Source organism: Pempheris klunzingeri, chromosome 19 (genome assembly GCF_042242105.1).
Source record: "Pempheris klunzingeri isolate RE-2024b chromosome 19, fPemKlu1.hap1, whole genome shotgun sequence".
Classification (NCBI taxonomy): domain Eukaryota; kingdom Metazoa; phylum Chordata; class Actinopteri; order Acropomatiformes; family Pempheridae; genus Pempheris; species Pempheris klunzingeri.
In genome coordinates, this window is record NC_092030.1 from 5015551 (window position 1) to 5036039 (window position 20489).

Here is a 20489-nt window from a genome sequence, read left to right on the forward strand (position 1 = left end):
TCATCGTGCTAAAATGACACTGTCTGATTGATAATTGTTTACTTGGAAGATAGATGAAGGAAATATTCACACATAAGCGAAGCCCTGTGCTGTAACAATCAGCCATCCGTAGGACTCATTTTTTTTCTCCTCACACCCACAGAAACTCACACACACACACACAGTCTCTCTCCTACACACTCACACAAACACACCTTGAATCAGTGCCCAGTCAGACTTAACTTTTCTCTTTTTTTGCACAACTGCCTTTGATCTTTGATGTGCCATGCATTGCATTAATTATGTATCTCGCCTCAGTACAAACGTGGTGAACACCTTCAAGTGCGTAATAGGAGCAGGCTCATCACGGGGGCCTGGAGGATGGCTGCAGGAGGCATGTGTGTGTGTGTGTGTACCCTCCATGGCTCCTATATGCACTGCATAGGAGATTTTACAGTATGGGGAACGTGCAAAACCTGCATCTGTGGTGCTCTCTTTCAATCTGGGCCAAAGAAGGGACATTTTTCACTCACCTGGAACATGTGTCACCTCTATGTGTGCAGGATTGAGCGTTGAAGGGGGAGAGGGGGCACACAAGATGCATGTGCCTAGAATTAGGCGGAAACCATCATGGCCAGAAACATATACAGTAGCGAGAAGAATGACAGAGAACTAGATCTGCGCTAATGCAGTGGGAGGTATGCAAATTGTGCACGATGCCGTTTGCTGTAAAGCGAGCCGCAGGAGGCTTGTGATCTGCAATAAATTCATGGATTTTTTTTCAAAGGTTTTTTTCATTTTTTCATGTTGGCAGAATTTAGAAAACATTAGCCGATGTAGAGTGGGGAGCTTTGACAAAAAATCTTGACATTTTAGATTGCACTGGACTAGATCCCCTCCCCCCCTAATATAAACACAATATCTAGGAATTGGTTGTCATATTTAATAATTTCATTGAATTTAGTTGCAAGTTGGTAAAAAAAAAAAAAAGATAATTTGAATTGAGTGTCAGGTAACTTTCTCTCTACATCGGAATGAGAATGTACGAGACATTCAGGTAAAGAAGAAAAGAAGCCAATATGCAGGCAAAAGAGTTTGGGGGTCTAGAAAAGTTTGAAATAATTCAAGTTTACAATCCAGTCTTCCAACTGGATAAAATGCTGTCAAACCCCAGTTGTACAGTGCCCTGAGCGTGTCTTTGTTATTTCTTTGACTTGTGGCAGCTTAGGTAAAGATTGGCTAATTGCAAAGTGCAGTTGAAACATCTACTGGATCTCCTGAGCCAACAGTCCCGGTTCAACAGATGTGACCAGGTTAAAATAACAGCAGATAAGCAGCGAAAAGAGTAAGTAGCTGCAGCTCAGCCGAATGGGCTCCACCCGGAAGAAATCTGCGGGCTTTGTCACATCTACAACGAAACGCACGGCACGCTTTTCTGTCTCAAAGTGTCAGTGAAGTTTCAAAGTTCGGCCTCGGCGTCTGTCTGTGGCGTCGCTGCAGCTCGGCGGACGCTGGTGGGAGTACCCCCTGCGCGGGTCCCCTTTGCAGCGCGGATCCAGTAGTTGGAGTTGTTGTACGAGCGAGCGCGAGAGGGTGAGAGAGGAGAGAGGAGAGGAGCAGCTGAGTGAGCTAACAGAGGCAGAAACATTAGGTTATCATCCGAGACTATCACACAGCGACCTGTCACTTTTACCGCTTCGAGCCCAGTCCCGTCTGCTTGCAGAGGACCAAAGCAGCAGCAGCAGCAGCAGCGGCAGCAGCGGCGCCCTGGTCCGGTCTGCTCCAGCAGCCGCCCGTGAAAAACTCCCGACCGCGGTCGTCTCAGCTGGCATGAGCTAACCTACCAGACAGACATGGAAACCAAACCGTTCTTGTCATTGGGTAAGTTTGTTTGTTTGATGACACAGCCCGGCGCTGTGTGGAGATGCGGAGGTTAATGCATCACTCCGATCAGCAGATTGATGCGAAACGTGTCTTCGCGCTTGTTTTCCTCTTTTTCTTTTTCTTTTTGCCCCCTTTTCCCCTCTTTTGACAGCGCGTGGAACGAGTTGCCAAACGCATCCAACACGCCGAGCTGCTGACGAGCCGCGGCTCCGTCTTTAACTCCAACTAACGTGAACTCGTGCTTTCCAAACGAAATTAAACCAGACAAACATCCTCCGTGTTGAATATTGCAAGCAACGGCGCAGTTGGAGCGGATGACATTGCGCTTTGATACGTCTACTCTTTGGGCACATTGTGCGCATTCCACGCGTGCGCTGCAATCCAATGCGTGAAACTCCGTTTAAAAGTTTGTGGGAAATGTGCGTCGGTTTATTGAGACGAGATGTGAACGAGCAGAGGCAGAAACGCATTTAAAGTGAATGCAACTGTTCACTTTTTTCTTTTTTTTTACTAGTACAACACGTGCTGTCTGTGTGTTAGTGTGTGTGTGTGTGTGTGTTTTCATCTGGTAATTCGTTATGCTGTTTTTCACGTGACTTGGTCTAACTTGCGGCTAAAATGACTTCCGTTTGACTTTGGATGTGTCGCTGGTGGTTTGAAAATGAACCCAAGCAGCGCACGAATCGGGCTTCAAACTTGACTCGGAGTTACCTGACTCAGTAAGGAGTTTGTCTCTTATGACTGTGATCAGGTAAAGATTAGTGCCAGGTGCGCAGGTGGACTAGCAGTAGTGTCTCTGTAGTTGTTGTCATGTCTCAGGTCTGAACACAAGCCTGTTTTTTTTTTTTTTTGGGGTGGTGGGGGGTGAAAGTGGACACTTGGTAAAAGGTACTCAATTTGGCACTCAGTGTATTTTTCCAGAGGGAGAGTGGCAACTCTCTCATTAATGGTCATTCTTCATACTTCCAGAAGGTAAAAACACAGGAAAAAAAGGCAGCATTTACACATGTAGTCAAATACTAACACAGGATGTGTTTTATATATCCTGAAGTTCAACAATAATTTGGCTTGTGTTACTCTGTTTTGAAGCCATTCATCTTAAATCCAAGTCTCATTTTTATTTAGGGATTAATTTCCACGTTAAACACACATAAGCACACCACACTGTAAATGATTAATGCCGAACGCTACTGTGAGTTTGTGTGAGTGAACAGAGCAGACCCTTGTCCCCTACAGCAGAGATACAGCACAGGGCTGTAGGCGAGCCCTCTTATTGTGTCTGCTGCTCTTTCATGAGGGCGTCGTGTTACACCTCGACACGTATCATCAGCCGCCTGGATGCACCGAGGAGATTCACGGGGACTTCTGAGACACTGGGCTGCTTTCTTCTGTTACAGGGCCCGCTCGCCGACACTGTCGCCACAACGCCCTTTATGTGGCTTCCCAGAAATACTCTAAACCGCCAGTGTTACACACACTGACAGGCTGTTGTTACAGGTGCACCGTATTGTGTGTCCACACTGAAAGTGCTTCAAGTTTCACTCCTGCCTAAATGTACACTAGTGCAGCTCGCACAGACACTTGACAGCACATACAAACAGCAAAGCCTTATCTGAAAGCGTCTGTGGTCGGTGTAAGGCTCGACTCCTAATTGTTTAAATGAAGAGGAACACTTTCCCAGCAGTGTTGGATCTCCTCTTTTCCTCGCAGCCACACTACATGCTGCATCAGCACCTCCTTCACCGCATATTCTCCTAATCTGTTGGTCCTCGAAGTCGCCATTTATATTTAAACTTGCTTCTTCAAAGGTCCACTCTGAGCGCTGATTGTTAATTGGCCACTTCAAGGACGCCGCTATCTGTGAAGTCCTTGAACGTATCGATTAGCCGCTCACTCAGTGTAATTATCTGTCGTGCTGCATTAGAAATTCTGACATGCAACTGTTAGAAATGACAGCCAGTACATTTCACAGTTATAGATTGGTTGTTGGCTGTGATGACGACATCCCCCCTCTGGCACAGAGTCCTCAGTGCTGTATGCTGATGCGCTGCCTGATTCCACTATCAACCCCCCCCCCCCCTCCCCTCCATATCTGACTTTAAGCTATAAAGACTGAAGGGATGACATTGAAAGGAGAATGTGTGCTTCTGTCAGAGCCATAGGAGGCTGTCAGTGATTTAAACGACGTGACTGTGAAAGGAAAGGAGGGCTTTGAACAGTGCTTAGACAAAAAGCCTTTTCCCTATAAGTCAGGTGATCTGTAGGTATTGATTTCCTGTTCTGGTTGACTATTTTGTAGCAAATATGTCAGCACCTAATTAGTTCTACATAATGATATTTCACCTGCTGGGTGTTGCACTTGTGTGGTTTTATTGAGTTCTTCCACAACGTGAGGAGGTTGACAATAGATTGTGTTGTATAGTTCCAATTGTTTAGCTCTCAGTGCCAAATGTGGGCTATTTAAATGAAATAGACTTGAGTACAGTTGGATAGAGGCCCATGTGTGAGATGCAGATGTGATTTCTAATGAAATGATTATTAAAACAGGTTATTTTCTTTAAAATGACTGAGAGTCATGAATACAAACATAACAAGCTAGCACATGTTTAATGAAAAAATAAATCTAAATTAAATATCTGAATAATAAAACGAGAAGACTTTCACTCTTCTGTTTTTAATAGAATTTCTATTTGCTGAAATTTGACTGAAAACCTGACCAAAGTCCTCATGGTTTACAGCTCTATCGGACAAAACTCCGTCTTTTCATATATAATTAATTGAACACAATTGAAAGGTACCTGATGGTATTGTTTTACCACCTGCTAACGGGGTGTGTGCTGTTTTTCCTTAATGCAGTGGAACTAAACTTTCTGTTTGGGGGATCATAAGGTACCCCCAGCACACACAAGTTCATGGTCTCTGATGAGAAAGTGAGATTCATGATGGTGTGTGTGTGTGTGTGTGTGTGGGAGAGACTGACATTCCTTTTCTGGCAGTAACTCTGGAACAAAGGTAATACAGGGAGAGTAGTGTCTGCTGGGAGGAAGGTGTGTGTGTGTGTGTGTGTGTGTGTGTGTGTGTGTGTGTGTGTGTGTGTGTGTGTGTGTGTGTGTGTGTGTGTGTGTGTGTGTGTGTGTGTGTGTGTGTGTGTGTGGTGGGACTGGGCTGGTGGAATTACACTGCCAAAAGCATTTGGCCAAGTTTGTCTTTTTACGGCCGTCCAGTTTTGTGTTCCTGATGTGATGCTTTTGCTCCCCTTTTGAGAAAAGGGGCTGCAGCTGTCATTTTTATTGGAGGAGTTTTATAGCGAGACTTAATGGCTTAAAGTGACAGCTCTCTCTCCCTCTCCTTTCTCTCTTTTATTTTTTTTCTCTCCCAATCTCACCCACGAGGCCTTTAACTCAAGCAAATCAAAGAAAATTTGCTCGCCGTCTATGTGCCCACCCTCCACTTTCCCACCCCTCACCCCTGCCAACATCCAAACCAAAGTGTACCAGAGAAAAAAAAAGATTTATGCTCCAATTATGAACACAGAAAGAGTGTGCTTTTTTTTTTAAATTACAGCAAACTGTCGTGAAGTATTGACCAGTGTGCTTTTTTTCCTTCATGGAATATCTCTGCTGCTCAGTAGAAAGCATTAAGAGTTGGCTTCAGATAAAACAGTGCATACTTTTAGCCTGTCAGGCTCTTTCCTCTGCAGCCCACACTTGTTTATGTTCTAAACATAGTGTTGCTGGAAGGCTTTTTGATGCACAAATCATAAAATGACTCAAGGGCTCGTTAATTATTTGTGTAAAGAGCTCCTCGCTCGCAGGAGGTCTTTATTAATAATGACCGCACTGAACTTTGCACCTCAAACCTTGACCTTTGCTCCTCATATGCTCCATCATTTCAGGAATTTGCCTTAGGCATTCAATCTGTTGTTTAAACTGTTTAAGACAGTAGCTTGTAATTCTTTCTTTTTACATTGTCTCTCTCTCTCTCTCCCTTTTTGATTCTTTCTTTTTTCCTTTTATGCTTTGTCACTCCGTCTTGTCTAGATTCCACAATTTGCGATCTGTGGTGACTAATATTAATGCTGCAACCAAGGATTACTCATAGTGCAGTCTATAAACTAGTGAAAAATGGCCTTCATAAGTTCCCAGACTCCAAGGTGATGTGTTCACATTGCCTTTATTCATCCGATCCCAAAATGTTCAGTTTACAATAATACAAAACAGCAGCAAAGTCTTTCATTTCAAAAGCTAGAGCCAGGGAGTGTTTGGCAGTTTTTGATAGATGCCTTAAATGATATCAACTTCTTCTTCCCAGAAGTAATTTACACTCAGTTTTGAATTTGTAGAAGCTTGGGTGTTGCTGTGAACACTTTCAATACTCGGTCTTGGAATGATCCGAGCACCATTAGTCTCAGGGTTTATTGGAGGTCCTCCGGGTGTCTGAATGGCTTTTCTGTGGGCTGGCAGTATTCAGGGTGCGTACAGCCACTCTTTTGAAGTGGAAACGTGGTCTCTGTGGGGATTTGACCAGATCACACTCATAATTCGCATTGAGAGGAAGGTCGGTTTGCCCTACTCTAGCCAGAGCTCTCTTCTGTGCTCTGTGTACATCGCCACGCATGATTACTAGCAACTACAAAAACTAGTGACACTGAGATAGAAGCAATATGAATAAGAAAGGAAGAGAGAGACATAAAGAACACGGTATATTGTAATTTGTACCAAGAAAACAGCCTAAAATAAAAACAGTAGCAATCAGAGGCTACCTACCATCTCAACTCCTCCATAATCCTCAGGTTGGCATGTTTTCCATAATAAAAATAACTGTCGACTCTTCCTCTGTGATCGTAGTAAAGCATGAAAATATCTTGGATGTTTGGCGTGTATGATGTGTTTTTTTTAATTAAGTTATGAGGCTTTGATGGGTATTCGCTGGAGAGGATGAAGAATCGAATGAACGCTAGATATGTTATGCTTCTTCATGTCATTATATTTCTTGATGCCCACATTTTTTTTTTCCACAACCATTCTAATTGGCCCCAATGAGAACAACAGTTTTGGAAACAGAAAAAACCCCCAAAAATGTTGGTTTATTTCAGTTGAACCAGTCGTGTAGAACAATGCGGGAGGAGTGAATAGAATTTGATGGGTCACAAGAAGATTAAGCATCATTGCTTTATGTGTCGTAATAATATGGATCTGTTACACTGGTTGCGATACCATCAGTGTGTAACATGATCAAAAGATGGACTGATGTGTTTGATGTTCGTGCACCCCTCAGAGAAAGAAAAAGAATTTGATTATAGACTCCAGCTGTGAGGTTGCTTTTAGAACCTTTACATTCAGGTGTATACAGTGCGCTCTCTGTCTTTTTCACACACACACACACACACACACATGTACTCAAAACACCCCATGTGTGTCTGTGTGTATGTACATGTAAACACCCTCCGCCGCAGCAGAAACAGAGCAAGGTAATTAAGACTCCGTCTCTCGCTGCGCCGTCACAGTTTCTTTTTGAGGTCACAGGGAGCGAGAGGAGGTGTCCCAGTGTGCCTCACGCCCTCCTCCCTCCCTAACACCACCACCACCGCTGCCGCCGCCACCGTTGCCCTTATGTTTGTCTGTCACCTTGCCAGATGCAAGGGGGGTGGGGCTTCCACGCATTGCTGGGCACATGGCCACGGAAATCCCACAGCATGCAAAACACCTTGGTTATGTTCTGTGTGTGCATGTGTGACTGTGTCAGTGGGCGGGTGTTTGGGTGTAAGCAGAAGGCGGTGGTTTTGAGAGCAAAGGGTGAAGGTTATGAACATTTATGCCTGCACGCCAACAAATACATATCTTGACTGTGATCAAGTAGCTTCAATATCCATATTTTTGCATATCAAATGAATTGCAAGGCACTGATTTAATATTATGAATGTTAGCAAAGTAAATCCTGAATGTTTTTATATTTATTGAGGAGAGAAGATTTAAAAAACAAAGAGGTTTGCCAAGATACACCTGAAACTGGCTAAGGATATCCCCCATCTTTCTTTCCCCAGGCAGATGGAGGTTTGCACTGGCATTAAAATCAGACCTGACCCCAGTCCTTCCGCCTCAAGCCGCCAAATTTGATAGCTGAAATGTAGTTATTTCTTTTCCAGAGAGAGAGAGAGAGAGATTCACTTACTTTGAACACACAAAGGCTCTCATACATAGCGAAATAACTTATTTGGGAACAGCCAGAATTTAGATTAGACTTCGACAGAGTAAGGCACAGTACAGGCTTGTACACAAATAGCTTTTTAATAGCCAGTGACTCAGTTCTCTAAAGTTATATTTATACACTACACAGATAAACCTGCAGATCTGATGATAATGTTACCTGAAAATGCGCCTATTTCCCTTTTCCCAGTATTGGCCAGATGAACGTGGCATAATCGTAGTTTGTAATTTTCCTAAAATCAATATAATTTCCTTGAATAATTTTTTCCAAAGTTTGATTTATTTTATAAATTTTTGACCATTAGTTTGATATACTAACGCAAGGCAAGGTGTGTATTTCTGGAGGGAATTGAAATGGCATTGATGACATAGTTGTGTTTATTCATTGAATGAGTAACCGGAGCTCTGGTGAGGTCATGTTCAGCTACTAATGTCATTGAAACTGTCGTTCCTTTTATTCATCATTCGTAAAACTTTCCCCCTTCATCAACTTCCCGTAGCTATTTTCTCACTGCTTTGGAAACTCTTTCATCACGTCTTAACTTTAGAAGCTCTGGCTAAGATGCTTTGTAAATTGCCTTTATTGGGATTTAACCTTAAAAATTCTAAGAAACTGGCATCGATCTAAGAATTTCTTTTCTTTTTTCACCACCATACCAATCAGAGCATTAGATTTTATGCGAGATTGTGAATGCTGCTCCTCACCTCAACAATATGACGCTGCACAGCAACATACCATAGCAACGGTTTCTTGCTAAGAACAAATAATCTAACATGCCAGTTGTGTCAGAGCAAGTGTGTTGACAAATGTTATATCGTATGTAATAATGGCCACATTTTGTGGCTTGAGAAGCAGTCAGTCAAAACCATTGATGTCCCAATGTAAGCTCTGCTAACCTGCCAGCCTGCTATTAATGAATGAAGGCCTTAAATATCAACCACGAGTTCAGAACATTGTTACATTTCAGATGATACCATTTGCCCAATTGACACCTTTTATCAAGCTCCTGTTTCTACGACTGTTGTGTTCAGCATATATTTGCACAGGTTTTAAAGCACACCAGGCTTTCATATTGATAGTAGCTCTACACTATTGTTCAGTATTCCTCAATATCCATTTTTAGCATAAATGTTAGTCATTTTCCTCTGTTTTCTTGCAAGTTGCCCTTAAAGCTCGTAGTTTGCCTCGTTTTAGCAGTTCTTCAACTTTCAGTTTCCCTTCCTCTGAGTCAGCCCTGCAGGGAAAGTTGAAGCTGTTGTTCAACCAGATATAAAGTACTAAAGTACTTCCAGTATTTCCAATAAGAGTACGTTCCCCAGACGCAGTGCATTGGGAAGTTTTATTTGACTTTCAGGTCCTTCTCATAATAAAACAACAGGATTCAGGTTTAACTTTGGTGAAGTCTGTAAGATTAGAGGCTGCAACTGCAATTATGATAAACACAAGATCTATTAGGTGACCAATCCAGGGAGTACCCCGCCTCTCGCCCCAAAGTCAGCTGGGATTGGCTCCAGCCCCCATGAGAACCTTAAGGATAAGCAGCGTAGACAATGGATGGATAAGATCTATTACAGGAGCTACAGTCTGGATTATGGATGAGATAGAAGATACTGAGGGACATTAGCAGATACAAAAGTACTAACACAAGTCTTCTCAGAAATGAATATAAAGCATAACTACGTACGTGCTTAACGGGTTGTAACTTTCACGTTATCTCCTCTAATGACAATGTATGGGAGAGACTGGAGAAAAATAGATAACAGGGTTCCTTTGTGGGTTTTTCCTCTGCCTGCTGTAGAACAAAGAGTTATTAACTCTTTGTTGACGCCTGCAGGTCTAGCATGTTCATACATCTGCCCCAGACGGTGGCCCCTCCACACACACACACACACACACACACACACCTGTATGCATGCGTACACTCCCACAGACATGTGCACAGATAGTCTGTACAGAAGTCTGGAGGGCTTTGTCACCTCTGGTTAGACACCTTGCTGCAGCCGTCTGGGTTTAGGAATGTTCTCAACAGGCAGGAGGATAGAAGAGTGTTAAGAATAGAGGGGGAGGGGCCATCTATCTTGAAAAACAACCCCGGCAACGCTGAACCTATTTCTCGCTATATTGACAGATGACCATGCTGCTCCAATCATTCCATCTTGAAGGGCACAGTCAACAACAAAAATATACAGCTGGATTTCTACCCCTCCCATTTATAACAGAGTGAAGTTCAGACTCATGTTCCCTCCCTTCCTCTGCCCACAACATTCAGGCTATTTGAGTCAAGTATTTTATTGCCCCTAAAGGGAAATTTGCTTTGCAGACAGGGTTTGCAGTAAAATCACGCAGCAGAGTCATGTAATACAAAACAATGAATGAGGCCGCATTAATATTAGACAACAATGAAACACATAATAAATATAAACCCACCCTGACCATGGCAAGACCAGAGTTTTGTTTTTTTTTTAAACTGTGCACCACTACTTAGTCACTGAAACTAAGAGGAGTGGATGAATGCAGAAAGCGCCTTAAGTGGAGACAGAGTTGAATGCACTCTCATATGGGCTATAGAATTTGTTAACCTGCTTATTAGAGTGAGAGAACACTCGCACTGTGCCACCAAGGAAAATGTTCTCGGAGTCATGTAAAAGGATTATATACATGGCTTTGTATCATTGTTCCATGACTGTATTTTTTTTTTTTTTCTTGACTCTCTAACATAATGAATTTAGAATTCAGTCCCAATGTAACCCTACCGGTCTAAATAAATCTGCTGGTTGTGCTATTTCGGAAGAGAAAGTTGAGCAACCAAGTTTTTCTTGACAGACAGAGACAGGCAGGCGCTGGCCATGTCTTTGTCATCTGCATTCTGCATACCAAAGTGCTGACAGTTGCCTGCGCAAACAGCTCTGACAAGTTCAAGTGTCACATTTAGGATGCTTTCTTCTGTTTCAGCTCAGAATGGGAAACAGGAGAAGGCAGCAGATTAAACGGGACAGATCTGAGCTTTGAGTTGTTGGCGGAACTGGACTGTTATTGGCAGGACTGCGTGCAGCTGTGTAGATTTATGTATTTTTGTGTTGTGTGTGTGTGCATACACTAGTGCTGCAGCTAACAATTACCTTTGTTATTTGAGTAATATGTTTTTTAATCAGTTATTCTCTTAAATCAGAAGAAAATAGATGCTTGAACCGGAGTATGTTTGGTATTTTTTCTAGTTGCATCACTTAAACAATGATGATCAAAAATGAATCTTAATTAATATCCTGGTGATGAAGTGAATAATTTATCGACTTATCCTCACAGCGTGAACATTTCTGTTCGAGTACCAGAAGGGGTATGTGTGCATGCATACGTGTGCCACGTTCACGACTGGCTGATGCTGCGACATGCATGCGTTTAAGCGGCGGTGGTAGCGGCGGGGGGGGGAGTCCCCAGCACACTGATTCATAAACTGGTGCATCTAGAGCAGTGTAGAGTTGAGCTGCTGAGAATCGGTGCGCTGTCTGGGAGAGGGAGGGTCAGGGGTTGTGGCTGGGTCACGCTCTGTGGGAGAGGAGCAGCCTCAGCAGACATGACAGCGTTTGTGTGGAGGTGAGGAGAAGGGGAAAAAGGGATTTTAAGGGGGGAAAACAAAACCGGATCACAGTGGAGGACGGTAAAAGGAAGCAGGAAGCATGTTGTTTTTATTTAGGTCTTGCTTCGCTCAGTGCATGGCTTTTTTTTCTTTTTTTTTTTTTTCTCCTCACATCAGTGCTGCTATTGTTAGTAACAGAGTTAATTGTTAATTGATCCAAAGAGCGATAAAACTAGGCACCTAATCTCCCTCTCGCTGTCTCACACACACACACACACACACACACACACTCTCTCACACGTGCTGTAGAGAATGAGAGTGGATGTTTATTACAGGATCTTGGTGGATGCTATGGTGCCCTGGGGCCTATTAAAGCCCTCTCTTTAAAGGCACTATCAGGGAACACTGATGTGGGCTGCTTAAAGGAGGGCAGCGTAGAGGGGTTGTAGAGAGAGAAAGGGAGAGCAGAGGAGAAGAAGGGGAAGAAAGAGAAGTCTCTGGAACAGCGAGCAGAAGGAGGGAATAAACAGAGTGAGCACATCTGGATTGCCTCAGCAGAATATTTGTGCAACATCTGGAAAAATTCCCTGGAATTTAAGGGTCCCCTCCTTTCGTTTCAGTTATTTTTTTTTCTCCTTCTTTTCACTTCTTCACCGTCCTGTTTTCTGCAGCTTCAAAGTCTCTTACCCTGGTGCGGCAGGCACGTAAATATTTCTGTAGTAATGCATGTTGAGCCCTTGCAGACTTTATAGTGGGCCAAATTGGGCCCATGTGACCAACTCCCCTTTGTGCAGGGCCAGGCTAATTAAGTGGCACAGGAGTAAGAGGGCACCCGGCTGTGGACCCAGACCTCGGCCAGTTGTGGGCCAAACGCAACTCCTCATAAAAACCGGCCCCCAAAAAGAAACAACAAACCCTCTACTTCTTACAGACAGTAAACTTTAAGTCATAGCATGAAAAATAACCTCTTTGTTTTGTTTTCACCAGAACGTACAGACTTTTCTTGTATGGCACGAAAAAGCCACCGCACGTTCTGACGGAAACGCAAACAATCCACCTTTGTGTTATTTCACAAACAAATGTGGCTTTTTCATGTGTTAGTTTGTTGTCATTGAAAAGGACGTACAAAGACTGTGTCCGTGAGTCTCCTTTTGAGGTCTGAATTCCCAAGAGGGAAAAGGAAGCTTCAGTATTGAATCAACACCTTCAGTCGTTTCTTTATCATCATCATCATCACTCTGCTTTCACACAGTGCACACAGTTGCGTTCAGCTTCGGGGGCCCTTGCAGAACATAAGAGATGCGCGGCGAGGCTTGTCCGCCTCTACAGTGAGATCACAAGCGCGGTTCTCTCCCCTCTCATCAGTGGCGGAGCGAGCCTGTGTTGATTAAGAGCGATTAAGATTCAGACAAGCTCCGACTGCCTTCTGTCTTACCTGGGCGATGCTCCTTGTGGGTCGGCGCTGCTGACAGGCAGGTAGCTTACTCGGAGCAGAGGGGGGAGCGCAGGAGAGCGCAGAGGTACATGCTAATGTGGCGACTGCGCTGATCAAAAGAGATGCATCGCAGTCTCCCTCCGATGGGCTTACTGATGCCGGTGCCCCCCTGAGAGCTACAGTGTGCACAGGCAGGAGTAGGGCAGTGATCAGAGGGAGTGAGAGGAAGAAAGGAGGAGGAGGGGGGAGTCATACTTACGGAAATGAATGACAGTGAACGGAGGGAATGGGAGAAAGCTGAAGAGAGAAATCCATGGAATATAATGCCATCAATATTGAGCATTTCACTTATTCGTCAAACAAAAATACCAAACATTCACACGTTTCCTTCATTAGCGGGTCATCGGAGTGAGAAGGACATGCCATTCCAGTTCGTCAATCATCTCTTTCTATGAATACACTGAGCTGATTTTTTTTTTTCCCCCTCCATCTTGCTGTGCCGTTGGCCTACATCCTTCTGCTCAGATGAACTCACAAGTTGCACTCCTTTCTAGGAATGCTGATGTTGGTGATATAGCACACTGTATGTGTTTGTGGGACATTAGACTATGTATGCAGAGCAGTGTTGGCATGCTGATGTGCACGAGGGTGCGCGCTGGTATTTGTGCAGGTCAACTGAGTCAGTATGCGCTGGCATGTAAACAAGAGGCAATTACTTCTTTCTTTTATTCAGACAAAAATATATTTCCAAAGAGTTGTAGAAGTATTGTTTGCAACATTGTTTTACTTGTGTCTTCTCGCGTTTTCACTCGCTGCGTGTGGTTTATTACTGTGCTGTGGTGGTAATAGTCTTGTTGCAAGAGGGAGCACAACAGTGTTTGGACGAGTGAAAATCCAATCCTGTCGAAAAAACAGTACAAACTACTCCTAACTAACTAAACCACTCCTTTTTTCTATTTTTTTTTTGAAAAATTGAAAATGACGACTTTCACTTGAGTTCCAGAAACTGATTTATATCAGCACATCTGTGGATTATTATTATTTTTGTGATACATTTGTGAAATATTTAGTCAATAAAATGCTAGAAAATAGTGAAAAATGGCCATTACAGATTTCTGGAGCTCACGGTGATGTCCTCAGCTGACCTACAGTTTGGACCAAGAGTCCAAAACCCAAAGATATTCACTTTACATGATAGAAAACAAAAAAAAAAAAAACAGGAAGAGGGCATTTTTACATTTGAGAAGCTGGACGCAGGAAATATGAAGAATGTTTTCTTGAGACTTTTCTGGACCATTATTATGTTAAATTAATTGCTTCTCTCCAAGCCATACAAATAGAAAAAAAAGGATGCACAATTCAATTCAGATGCATTCAGGATTGTTAATAATAGCATTGTTAGGAAGAGGTATCTCACTGCCAGGCTTAAAAATAAGATTATGACAGTGTGGGTGCTTGCTACCTTTTTAAATGAGAATCGTAGAGGCTGGGGCCTTGCAGTACACAACTACACCGGCCTGTAGTGGGTGGGAAGCATTTGTCCTGTGCCTTTTGGTTATTGTGTATGCGGACATCTCTATGTAGCCCTGCAGAATGACCTTGCTCTTGCTTGTCCACTTGCCTGTCCCTTGATCCAAATTAACTCTGCTGTTTTGGCCCCTACTTTTTGAGAGGGTGCACCATTGCTCAGCTCTAAGCTGATCTGACGGTCTGTCTCTCTTGGTCAGTAATTGTTATTTGAGATAAGAGTTTTTACCCTGGAAGGCAGATTTTGTATTTTTGGAGCAGCTTTATGCTTCGTTGGCTCATTGCATCTTGCGGTGTGTGCAGGTAGAAGTACAGTGATGTCATCAATGACATTTCCGCAGAAGGAGTCCGCTGCAAGCCCTCAAAAGGTGCCTCACCTGTTGACCTGACCTGGACCTTGCTATAGAATCAAAATAAACTTGATTCTTCTTGCTATACTTATTTTATTTGTATGCGGTTGAGGTTTAGTGGTCTCACTCCTGGTTTACACAGTAAAACTGGAAATACGCCTCTTAAGCTTAACCAAAGGATTCCATATGAACTCATAATTGGCTCTAATAAATACCAAGTTTACATCTGAGGCAAGAAAATTGTCATAAAAATGAAGTTCAGAGACTGCACACAGAGCAGGATGCAGACCTGCGGAAACATAAGCAATGTCTGTCCATCAACAAAATTGCTTGCATCAGGTGAACAACTCTATATTTAAAATAGTCAGTATCTTGGTGTATGTAGCTAAGAGAATAAATACATTTTTTCATACTTGATCATGACTAATTTCCTTTAAAAGTCCACCGTCGTTTGACCTCTACCACTGAAACATACCGTTGATACATACAATATTTTGTACTAAAAGGTATTGTACAGTCAAGACTATTACATTTTTAAATAAATTGTTTTGTAAACTAGAAAGATTATATGTTAAATATTGAGGCTTACTAAATAATGCCTTGCAGTTTTCATGGTTAAAAATCATTATGTCCCCATCAATTTCTTCATGTGCACCCATACCGTAGCATGAGGGATGTTGATGCCTTATAAGGTTGTCTGTGTATCATTTCTTCAGTACTTAAATCTGTAAATCTGATTCTTCGTTGCAGCAGCTGCCTGGTTTATCTGCACACAGTGGTCTAAACGCGCCGTGCTGGGCCTCGTGACCCTGAAAGCCTGGGGGTCAAACCGATTGGAGAGAAGAGCCACGTGGTGGTCTGGGTCGTCAGTGTCATTACACCACATTGATTGGCTCAGATCCGGTGGCGAATCTCCAGTTAGGGTTCACTTAGTGAAATTATGAGTAGCTAGCAAAGGATTTCAGCTCGGTGTCACACACATACCAGTCGCTCCGCCTCAGCTGACCTCGGATGAGAATGAATGATTGATATTCCACAGGCTGGGCCCCAGGGGGATTGACTTGAGTTTTTGACCAGCTTAGCCTGTAGTCCTCTGCTTGATTGGCAGCAATAGTTTGCTCTTTCAATTGAACAGGGTGGGTGGCGGGGGGGAGGGGTTGATGGAGTACCAGTGGCATTTTGCATCTCATGACATGTCAACCTGCATTATGCTGTATGTGCATCTCAGTCACTCATTTGATAGTCAACTCAGAAGGGCATTGAGTCACAGTTAGAGTGCATCATTCAGTGTCACAGCTGAAATGTCTCATTGTGAGAGGGTTTTTATTATTAGCTAAAGCCTCGCTTATTTTTAACTGATGACTTTTTATTGTAAAAATATTAGCTTTTAATTTTAACCAGTGTGGTAGCTGACTTTTATACAGGGTGTCCTTTAGCGTTAAGCTAACTTATGACCTTATGACTATGGTGTACTGGTACACATCATTGTGTTGCTGCACAAAAAATATGTTTTTGTGTAAAAATGAAATGATAGAAGCAGCGTCATGATCCTTTTTATGTGTGTTTATTGATCCGCTGTAGTTTGCAATTACCAAGCTACCTGTGTAACGTCTTCAGCAGTGCAGCAAAGCCTACCTTCTATCTCAGGTGACACTGTTGTGCCAGATTTTTAAGAAGAGCTTAAAGCTTCAACAAAAAGACACTTTGAGGTTTTGAAGGCAATTCAGCGAATCCCAAATCCTATTTTGTGTACCTTTGACATCATGCGATCGTGCTGTCCAGACATTAGGGCACACTTTTGCTGTCACTTTGCAAAAAGTTGAAATATGTGACATCTTTGTTTTTTAACATTTCACCGTCCTTTGCTTTTTACTCATAATAATGGACAATACATGATGCAGCCATTAGCTTGTCACAATGGAGCTGTCTCACGCTGGAACTGTGCTCCCTCCTGTTATGATCATTTTCATGCTATCTGAGGCTCTCACTTTGTTTCCTGTCTCAGAGGGAACGGCTCGCTCGAGTCTTTAATGCTCTGTTTTTGTGCTCACTGAAAAGCTTCGCTTCTACCCAGAATACAGTGCAGCATCACACTAACTATGCTGAGCCTCATCCCCCACGGAAGAGAAATAATTTATAAAATGAAAACTACATTTGTTGTGTAAATGACCACATGCTGTAGGATATTTAATCCTGCCTGCAGTCGATCCCAGTCATGTGACTTGACCTAGTTTTGCGTGCCTCCCTCTGCTGTCTCCCTCTTTTTCTCTTTCATTCTCTTTCTCACTCTTTCTTTCTCCCACAGTCTCCAACCATTGCTCTGTTCGCCCTGCATCCCTTTTTCATTCTTGTTTCTCCCTCCTTGTTCTCTCTCTCCATTATTTTCCCTTTTGTTAGCCCCCATGCTGGCTGCAGTCTCTTTTGGTGTTTCTTTTTTATGAAGGACCCAAAGACTTTTTTCCTCCTGGGGCGTCCACGGTGGTGTCTGTGACTATATGGCCAATAAAGCTTGATTATGCACTGAATACCGGCCAAGCTCAAAATTAAGACATCTGTCACATGGAAGAAGTAAGTAATTAAGTACTCACTCTGTATTTTTTCTAGAGGTTTTTTTCAGTGGGGGAGTGGGGGTTTTACTGCATAAACAAACTTTAAACATATATTTGTATTCATATATATATATATATATAATACCTCTTTGACCAACTACTTAGGGGAGGGGCACTGTATATTAGCCTCAAGTTTCATCTTCTTGGCCTTTTTTCTTGGCCTCACTAACTAAAGTGACGTTAACTACCTATCGTCCTCATGGACATCAGTAATTTTTCGCCTCTTGGAGAAATATTTTAACAAACTCCTGTGCAGTGAGGAATTTTACAATATAGAGTTCATGTAAACACTGGGAATTATTTTACCAATGTTTATTGAGGTAATGTCACCAGTATTATATTATTAATATTAATTCTAATAAAAATTCATTGTGGAGGTTTGTTTAAACTGTAAAATCTAACTTAACATTAGCATGTACCTTATTCTCTGCTAACGTGATCCTATTCTATGCCTTGAGTGGCATTGCAAAATGTATACAATGGAATCTCACTTACAGAATGAATTTTTAGGAATCTGATAGAGATTTTCTCTGTATTTTTTGTTGTCTTCCCGGCTTTGTACAGGCGTACTTACAGTGGCCCTGACCTGTGAGCCAGGACATTCTTTTCAGTCTGTTCACTGTTTTGTTGTGTTGTGACATGGTATATTTGTTCCACTATTGCTTCCTGCAATTTAAATCTCACCTTGCCAGAGTCAATAGTAGGAATTAATATAATATAATATTATACTGTAATGCATTTAAAGATGCATACTTTTGATTATTTAAATGATTAGGTGCCAGTTTTGCCAGTTCTTTTTTTGAATCGTATTATGAATTTTTATTATGAGTAGTAAATAGAATACAACATGTTAGATATGAAGATAAAATAGTGTTATTTATTTAAAATTAGTGTTGCACATTTCATATTTCACTTTGACATGTGGGCCTTTGATGGCGCAGACCAACTTCTTGCTGTCCTACTACACAAATGAATAACCCACCAAAAATTAAAACAAGCTAACAGGGCTTATCACTGCCCAAACATTAATATAATACATCCAAAGTAACTGTCATCCTGTGACTTCAATTGTATAGTCACCCTCAAAACCCTGTTTGCTGCAGCCACCTGCAGTTTGATATACACTGCTGAAAGGTCAGAGGAGCCAGGACTTTCTTTTCCCTTTATATAAGCATTTGTGACAGCAGTGTTTAGTTGAAGAAAGGGTTGAAATATGTGAAATGATTTGCAAATATGGCCTTTAAATTTTAAACCTGATAGAATAAATTTATAGGTCATTTGCCAGATTGACGTCCTTGTATGAGCAGCAGCAGCCTGCTTGGCATAGATTGAAGTGAAACAGTTTGATTGCCTTTTGGAATGCGTGCCATACTATCTATTCCTGAAGAGCACAAGACATCACTCAGGCTTTGGAATATTACTGTAACTCACAACAAGCCTCAGCCTTTAGCTAATGTAGTGAGCATTCTACACTGTGTGTCAGTGATTTTACACGTTTTATATTTGTCTCCATACAAGCTATTTTCCGTCTCCCCACAACAAGTGGCTTATAGGCTATTACTGGCTATTATCTTTCTGCAAATACGAACTAATGATGCTGTCTGGGTTACAGCTTTCAATGTCAAGGCTTTGAGAAAAAGAACCCTTTGGTTTTAGTCAGTGTGTAGCTGCTATTTTGGAACAAATTACAGCGCAAATGTCATTTGTTTCTTGTCTTTCTAAATCCAGAAAACTGAACTGTGGCACAGAACGCGTCATGAATCGCACACAGTAGTACTATATGCAAGGTATTAGTTTCACAGCTCATGGCTGGATGCTACGTTATCATGGAGAGGTGAAGTGTTTTCCCACTTGAATAGTATTCTAGGAGTGATTATAGGAGAATGATTATTCTTGTATAATCACTCCTGTTGAGTTTTGTAAGGTGAGACTCATGAAATTTAATGAAAGTCTTTCATCATGAACCATTTTGCACGATTGGCCCATTTAAGAGTAATTATTTTAGTGCTGACTCTGAAGGTTGAGCAGGGTCCAGCTCTTTAACCTATGTCATAATTTTTACATAACATGCACAAAGAGCCAAAGAGCAAGTTGAGATCCTTAGCCAGAGCTTTCCTGGACCTTGTCAAGACTTTGCTAAAGACCTCAGGATTAATTAGACTTTTGAACTACTTCAGATGTTAAGTTTGGGAAAAATCAATGTCATCTCCTACGTTTTTTTTTTTTTTTAAACAACTTCTTTATGGATGGAAATTTATGTCATAGTCTAAACTGGATTTCATTAGTTCTCTAAACACACTGGCCAAATTCATACAATACAAAAAAAGAACCAAAAGAACAAAATGTGTTTTCAAGATGTGACTTTCAGTCTCACACAAATAGAAGTTATGTCTTGCCTATCAAAATTTCCTTCACAAATGGATTGCTTGGGGATTAGATGCCAGGTGGAAGTATGTTTATTTTTAAAGAGTCACGAGTAAGTATGAAGAACAGCTCCCTCTCAAGGTGCAGCCGTCTCAAGTCATGTCATTAATATGGGACCTGAAACATCAATACTTGAGGGTTCGCTCAGTGAGAGAGCCCTGTTGTCTCCATTCATTATCTTGGCACAAATTCTTCATTCCAAAAGTTGACTTTGCTCTGTAAGCACCATTTTCTGTCCAAGTCTTTCCCAGTCCAGCTTGGCTCAATGTCATATAGTGATACTAAATCTGAGGTGTGCACTTTACAACCAATTTACTGTAGATTTTAAATCCTGGACAGGATTATTTCAATATTTTTCCCTTCTGGAGTCTACTCCCTAATGGAGCTTTACAGTCAGCAAGCTGGAATAAACATCACTGGTTTTAAAATCCCCCACTCATATGTGCCTCCAACTTAAAGAGGCATTTTAGCCAAAGAGTGCACTTAATCCCTGTTTTTAA

The 20489-nt window shown here is 42.1% G+C and overlaps 1 protein-coding gene across 1 annotated transcript in view; it reads left to right on the forward strand.

Moving 5' to 3' along the window:
• The first annotated feature begins 1799 nt into the window (after window positions 1–1799).
• rxraa (retinoid X receptor, alpha a) overlaps window positions 1800–20489 on the forward strand; it is a 92443-nt gene continuing 73753 nt past the window's right edge. The window contains exon 1 of the mRNA XM_070850073.1: window positions 1800–1860. Within this exon, the coding sequence (XP_070706174.1) occupies window positions 1833–1860 (28 nt within the window). The 5' untranslated portion in view covers window positions 1800–1832. The remainder of the gene's footprint in view (window positions 1861–20489) is intronic.